Source organism: Poecilia reticulata, linkage group LG9 (genome assembly GCF_000633615.1).
Source record: "Poecilia reticulata strain Guanapo linkage group LG9, Guppy_female_1.0+MT, whole genome shotgun sequence".
Lineage (NCBI taxonomy): Eukaryota > Metazoa > Chordata > Actinopteri > Cyprinodontiformes > Poeciliidae > Poecilia > Poecilia reticulata.
In genome coordinates this window covers 33,951,878-33,959,244 of record NC_024339.1, presented here as the reverse complement: position 1 = coordinate 33,959,244, position 7,367 = coordinate 33,951,878, and the positions used below count along the sequence as shown (strand labels likewise).

Genomic DNA, 7,367 nt, shown 5'->3' with positions numbered 1-7,367 from the left:
GATGGATGGATGGATGGATGGATGATAGATGGATGGATGGATGGATGATGGGTGGATGGATGGATGGATGGATGGATGGATGGATGGATGGATGGATGGATGGATGGATGGATGGATGGATGTTGGGAAGTCAGTCTAATAAGTTTAGTCTTATTAAATCCTAATACACTGTAAAAACTGTTGGGTTATTTTTAACCCAGCAGGTTTTACAGTGTAGGATTTTTGCACTAGATCTTAGACTTATTAAGTCTGTGATGCGTTTTGACCCAAAAGAAAAATAAAACTTTATTTAACTCAAACAAAATGTCCGCATTGATCCGTAAAGGAAAGAACTTTATAAAACCCTTAAACTGTAGAAAGTTTTTCTAGATGCTCCATCAACACATGGATACTGTTTAAAAAATCCGCCATGTTTCTTTTGGTGAATCTGTAAAAACTAACAATCACTTTTAATAAACCAAACTCATAATTTCCCGTTTTTCCAGGCTTCCTCACCTTGGCTTCCCACTCCATCCCGGCCACAGAGATTCCCAGCAGCAGGATGACGGTCAGCGTCCCGACGATGCGAATGTCGTTCAGCTCGTCAGTCATCAGCGCGTCGACGTCCTGCAGGGAAACGTTTCCTTTTAGGCCCGATCTTCATCAGACTGACGGTCTAAAGTATCTCATAAAACTCTTACACTGAGCATCTCAACGACCGTCTCAGCAAAACCCACGACGTACATGGCCACCGCCACGGCGTTGGCGAAGGCAAAGATGAGACCGATGGAGCCTCCGAACTCCGGACCGAGACTTCTGGAGATCAGGTAGTACGCTCCACCTCAGGTAGTCATTAATAAATACTGTTACAGCTCTTAGATTGTCTTTATCAATGATTATAGTAACAATTTTCACAACATTTTCTCTGATAATATTGAATCTTCGGCTAATATTGTGACTTTATTCTGTCTGGTCCTGATTCTGTGTCACGCAAATATGATTTATTTCAGTCCTAAAGTCGGAGACAAATAGATTTTAGTTGTGGTTTGTACTGAATCTCTCGGTTCCTCACCTCCGCGCACGAAGCCGTTGGTCGCGATGGCGGAGGTGGACAGGCCGGTGATGGTGGTGACCAGAGTGGCCATGAGGATGATGGCGATGGTGAGTCCTGTTCCACAAAAACACACGAGCCGTTAAAAACCTGAACGAAAACACGGTTTTTCATCAGATCCGAGAATAAAACCCAAACAGGAACAACTTCAACTCCAACGTTTCCACCCACCGATTCCAGCCTGACCAACGATCCAGGACATCCTGATGAAGAGCATCACTCCCCAGATGTTCAGCATGCAGCGCACCTGGAACACGTTTCTACAGGTTAGCGACACCTGACTGCCGCAAACACGCAGCTTATCTGAGACTCCAGCTGTCGGCACCGACCAGGACGCCCTTCACCCAGCCGAACTTCACCGCTCCTCCCTTCGCCTCCTTCGCCATCAGCGCCGCCGCCTCCTCTGCGGCTGACGGCTCCTCGCCGTTGACCAGGCCGTCCCCGAACGGCTCCTGAAGGGAGAAGGAACGACAAAGAGACGGAATGTCAGGAAAAATATACAAGTAAACCAAGAAAGTAGGTCAGAGTTTCAACATTTGTTTTCTAAATTCTTCAGCGCTTCTTTGGTAGGATGACGTATCGTTACGTCATCCTACCAAAGGATGACGTAATGATAAAAACGAGGAGCTACATTCCATCCAAAAAACTGACATTTTGAGATTAGTTTCAGGAATTTACGAGAAAAAACTTGGAAATTTCTGAGCCTGAAAATTTTTAAGTTTTCTAGAAAAAAAAACTAATAAATTCTTCTATTAATCTTAGAATTTTTCTTTAAAATAAAGGAAATTTCTGAGTCTGAAAAGTTGAAATTGTGAGATTAACCTCAGAAATGTTCTAGAACCTCAGAAATGTTCTAGACAAAACAGGAACATTTCTGAGTAAGAATAAAAATTTTAGACATTTTGAACTTTTGTACATTTTCTGAGTTTCAAAAAAAAGACAATCTGTTACAGAATAGGAGTTTTGAGATCATCTCAGAAATTTTCTAGAAAAAAAGTGGAAATTTCTGAGCTTGAAAAGAAGAAAATTTGCTAAAAATAAGTCAGAAATTATGAGATTAATCTCAGAAAATTTCTAAAACAGAAGTAAATTTCTGAGGAAACAATTATTGATGTCTGAAATGTTTAAAGAGTGAAAAAATGATTAAAGTTTGTCGAACAGAATCTAGACCAGAGTTTCCTGCTCGTTTGGCTCTGTTGACCCTGTGGGGCCTCTACGTTTACAACATGGGCGGTTCTAGTTGGGGGCCATCAGGGGCCCGTGTCCCTGCGGAACTGAGGGAAAATAAAGTTTAGAGTTTGAATTGACAGAGCAAGTAAACTAAAACTACAGCTGAAAAACCACAAAGAAAAAAGATTCATGTTTTTATGCTTTTTAAACCAAACAGATTGATTGTAAATGGTGCTGTCTATCTAAACGTATCTATCCCAACAGAAACTATCCTTATTATTAAAGTATCAACAGCAGCATTTAAAGCGTTAGCATGAACCTGATGGTCGTCAGGCTAAATGAGGCTCCGTGTTTGTCAGGCCTTCAAATCTCCAAAACTCACTGATAGAAAACATGCAGCAGAGAGAATAAAAGAATAAAAGTCTCTCTCTGTGTCACAAACAGGAACTTGGAGCTCGCTGAACTCTGATGGGACGAATTTCAGCCGTTTGTTCAGATAAAACGAGGTTTTTATCTACAACATTCCCACTGAGTCTGGTGTGAAACGAAGGAAGAATGGTGGAGGACCTGTGATGCTGTGGGCCGGTTGTTCCTCCAAAGGCCCTCGTTAGTTGGAGCCATGATCAAGTAATGGAAAAAATATCTGTTAGCTTCTGCCAGAGATCTTAAAAAAGATTCGTTATCGTTCATTCAGCCAGAAAAACCTTAAATCAGCAGGAAATCAGCCACAGACTCAGGTTTTATTCATCAATAATTTATCAGATCAAAACTAATGTTTTGCAGTTCATTAGACTTTCTGTGCAAATAAAGTCAAATGTACGGAAGAGGATAAGGGACACGGAACCAAAAGTTACTTTTTTCCCTCAGAATTATCAGAAAAAAGTCTAAAAATGTAAAACATTAAAAATCAGAATTAAATCTCCGAGTCTTCGCTCTAATGTTCCTCTGACTAAAATGACTTTGAACTGATTATTGTTACTTTATCGAGCTCGTCGTGCAGCTCCGACAGCGACGGTCTGGTGAGTTTCTCCCCGAACGGCGCGGCGGTCTGCCGGTAGAACTCGATGTTCGGCACCGCGTCGATGGTGTTGTGTCCGAAGGTCCGCATGTAGTAGGTGTTGGAGTGGGAGTCTGAGATGTGGGTCTGCCCGGTGCCGGTGGAGTGGAGGCTCACGGAGTCGCTCTTTGCCGTGTCCGGCTCGTGGAAGACATCCGGCGGGGGGCCGATGTCCGCGGCGGGGCCCAGGCCCGGGTCCATGAAGCCCACCACCTTGAAGCGGCCCTTGGACTCCTCTGGAGCCGGGGCCTGGGCCGGATCCGCGGAGGACGAGCCCTCCGTCACCACATCCACCTGGAAGCGGCTCTGCGCGGAGCCGCCGGCCCTCAGCGACGGTTTCCTCTCCGACATGATTCAAACGGTAACAGAGGGAAAGTTTTACTGCTCCGAACTGGACCCGTCACTTCACAGACATACCGTCCGACAAGCTGAGTGGAAACAGGAATCCGATATGAAACGAAGAATCTAGAAACAATGTTTTCTCTCCTGCTGAGCTCCGGATGGACGCACAGCGGAGATGCGCAGTCCGTGCGTAAAGGACACCGAACCCTGCAGCAACTCTGCGCTTTTCTCCCTCACATGATGAATCAAGCGCTTTATTGAGACGAGTGCGTCTCCTCCTCCCTCTGCGCTGCTGGGGAGCTGAGGAGGAGGGGGATGAAGGCCATTACGCACGGAGCGCATCAGAACAATCAACACAAAACAAACTTGCACAACAGAAGAAGAAGAAAAAACAAGTTAACTTTAGTTAAAAACATATTTATACTTGTAGCCGTTGAAACCAGCAGGAAATGAGAATATTGGCGATAATCTGCAGGTTTGGTGCGCAGCTCCGTTTTAGACAAAGCCATTTGTTATCGGTGACACACTGAGACATTCACACAGATCCGCGGCGGGATTAGCATACAGAGAACAACAGCCGCTTTCTGCGCCAAACACTGAACAACAAACCTGCGCACAGCTTCTGATTCCGCAGCTAAATCACTTCATTGACACTCATTTTATGACTTAGCGGAGCGAATATAACACGTTTTATTAAGATTATTATCCCAAAACAGTTCAAGTTTCTGCTACACAGTTTTAATTCTGCTCAGTTTGTGATTTTTAAGAGTTTCTGTTGAGAAGCACCTGCTGATTAAATACAGTCACATGTCGAACAGCGACATCTGCTGGTTCAAAGTGGAACTACAGGACAGATTCAGCTGTTAGTGTCCGAAATTATTTGATTAATTTTCTGTTAAAACTGTCAAAAGTTACGAAACCAACATAACAAATAGGACGAAGAACATTTTTATATTCCATTTTGTTCCATCATCTCCCTCTTGAAGACGTGTTTTAGTTTTTAATGGATTATGGATATTTACAGTTTTCCAGATGAATCTTTTCTCCCAAATCATTTAAATAGTTCAGATTGCAGGCAAGTCAATCAGTTTTTATATTCCTGCAGAAAAATGTGTGGAAAATCAAAATCCTTCAGAAAATATGGAAATGAGTTGAACCTATTCTCATTTTATTACCAAACTTTAACATCCTCACTGATTAAAAAACCTTAAAATCTGCAAATTCTTTAACTTTTTTCTTCATCAGCTCCAGTTTTTTTTACTTTAAATATGAAAGGTAGTTGTACATTTCATTTTGAGAAATTATTAATATATGTAGAAAGTTTTCTTCAAATGTTCATGCAGCAGATTAGTTTCTGTTGGTAACTGACCAGATGGTCAAACTAAAATAAGGAGAATAAAAATGAACCCAGGTTTTTAGTTTTGGTTTTAGTAAAGTATTTATGTTTCGCCTGCGGTTAAAGATTCCCCAGCTGAGCAGAAACGGATCATCAGCCGGGCTCAGTGGTCAGCAGGAATTAGGATTGACCCTGAGAAGAATCGCAGGAAAATCCTCCTCAAACAGCCGAAACCTCCAGACAGGAAACCGAAGACTGAAGCTGCTAATCATTTAGCCGACTTCGTCAAACTTCGGCCCTAAGCAGCTTCTAATGACCCACTTTTTAATCCTTCTGATTTTCAATCAGATTAAATTATTAATCTGACAGAAATACTCAAATTTATTCAAGAAACTTCAGCAGCTTCTTTCCTTTAATCAACATTTTGTCACCAGTTCAGTTCAGGAAGCAGCAAACGATGAAACCACAACATCGTCTTAAAAATGGACTAATTACAAAAATTTATTCATGAATAAAAATCAAAGATAAGTGGTATGTATATTTAACTGCTTTAAAAGTTTTCACATCCTGGATGTTTTATCTTTTAAATGAACATTTAGCTCTACTAAAAACCAAAGTCGTGTTTAATATTTTAATCCTCGTTTTGCAGAAACTAGTTGGAATTTTGACATAAAAAAGTTTTTTGCTTTAGGAAAATGTTTGTTTGTTTGAAAAACTTTGTAACTGAACCTTCAGTAAAAACTCAAACAGTCCTTTTTGTAAAAGCGGTGAAATAAAATCATGTTTGAAACACGAGAGAAAAAACAAGAAATGGACAAAACTAGAGCAAAAATAAACTTTTATTTTAAAAATAGATGATTACGTCCCAAAATGAATTCATTTCCCCAAAATAGCATTTATTCCTCAATAGATTTAATAAATCACAACATTTGAATGCATTAAAAAATTAACCCAGTTTTTGTCTGCACACATTAAATGTTAAATTATTTGAAATGCATATTCAAGTTTCCAAATAGTTTGAAATAAACTGAGTTTAAAACATGTTTGAGTAAAACACTGAATTAAAAAAAAACACAAAACTGAAACAACAAACATGAACCAGAAGTTATTGAGATTCAGCTACTAGAAATGTCCAAAAACTTGAATAAAATCAGGAATAAATCTGAAATAATCTTTTCCAGATGATTTTTAAAAAGTTTACTGGGTTTAATGCTGTAAGAAAAAAGACGTGAAAACCTTGGTCATTAGTTATTTAGCGACTGAGTCCAATTCTTTAAAGCTACTGGCTGCTGTGCATATATTTGTTTCCACTTAGTCGTTTATTTTCTGTTTATTTTGCCTTTTAGAAAAAAAGAAAACAAGTTTTTGCCTCTATTTTTTATAAAAAAAAACTCACATTTTTTGATAAAAAAGGTTTTGTGCTTCTATGAAAATCAGTCTGACATCACAAGAGTCACATGATCAACAACCGGATGTTACTGCTGCCGTAAACCATGAAGAAGAAGAAGAAGACAGGAAGTGGTTGGACGACGGCGGCGCTGCGTGTTTTTAACGACTTATTACAGGAACAAAATTATTCCTGTTTGATTTTAATTGCGTTTCTGATTTAATGGAAACGCTGCAATTATAAAACTCTGTTTTTCGACATTAGCTTAACATTAACACAGTTTAGCAAACATTTGTAACGGAAACGCAGCTACTGATTCCCACCAGCAGCTCCACCTTTGGAGATGTGTTTTGGCCTAGTCAAAGCCAGTTAATTGTTCTCATGGATCCAGTTTGGTTCTGATTGCTTCTTTACAGCTATGAGGTGCAGATACTTCTCCTGCAGGTAGAGGGCGACGTCACTGTTTGTTTCTAAAAGTAGGTGTCAGTTTCACTGCCTGCATGAATTTAGCAGAAAATGAGTCAGTTTACAGTTTGATCGATTTCTCAGGCCTCGGCTGCAGCAGGTTCCCGTTTTACTGCCTGCATAGAATAAATTAAATATTCACAGTTTATGTACAAAGCTCTCGTACTGGTTCCCAGTTCAGTCATGCAGCTTCTTCCAGCAGCCTCTGCAGATTCTTCTGGACCTGGAAACACAGACAGGCTGTCAGGACCATTCTGGACATGGAAACAAAACAACTGATTAGATTCATGTAGGTTAGATTTGATTATTGATACGATCGATATGATACTATTAATCGGTTCAAAAAGTTATGATGTAAATTATACAGTTAAATATTTTATGAGCAAAGTTAATCTGTAAGGTTTGAAGGAAGACATGCTACATTTAGTTAGAGCTAAATACTTAGCTCGCTAGCTAAATATTCAATATGGAGCTAAATATTTAGTTGGTTAGCATTTAGCTTCAAATAAATACTTAGCTC

The 7,367-nt window shown here is 40.0% G+C and overlaps 2 protein-coding genes across 4 annotated transcripts in view; both read right to left on the bottom strand.

The window, feature by feature from the left end:
* The window catches only part of LOC103470831 (solute carrier family 12 member 2), a 16,521-nt gene extending 12,542 nt beyond the window's left edge, over positions 1-3,979 (bottom strand). For both annotated transcript variants that reach the window (XR_001776938.1, XM_008419509.2), the window contains exons 1-6: positions 3,240-3,979; positions 1,420-1,542; positions 1,262-1,337; positions 1,052-1,147; positions 681-820; positions 496-606 (exon numbers count right to left, since the gene is read on the bottom strand). Coding sequence is in view for 1 of the 2 variants with exons in the window: in XM_008419509.2 (XP_008417731.1) it covers positions 496-606; positions 681-820; positions 1,052-1,147; positions 1,262-1,337; positions 1,420-1,542; positions 3,240-3,668 (975 nt within the window). In the remaining variant the exon portion in view is untranslated. The remainder of the gene's footprint in view (positions 1-495; positions 607-680; positions 821-1,051; positions 1,148-1,261; positions 1,338-1,419; positions 1,543-3,239) is intronic.
* A 1,862-nt stretch (positions 3,980-5,841) lies between these two features.
* Positions 5,842-7,367, bottom strand: part of gramd2b (GRAM domain containing 2B) — a 17,253-nt gene continuing 15,727 nt past the window's right edge. For both annotated transcript variants that reach the window (XM_008419504.2, XM_017306509.1), the window contains exon 14: positions 5,842-7,070. In XM_008419504.2, the coding sequence (XP_008417726.1) occupies positions 7,029-7,070 (42 nt within the window). In that variant the 3' untranslated portion in view covers positions 5,842-7,028. The remainder of the gene's footprint in view (positions 7,071-7,367) is intronic.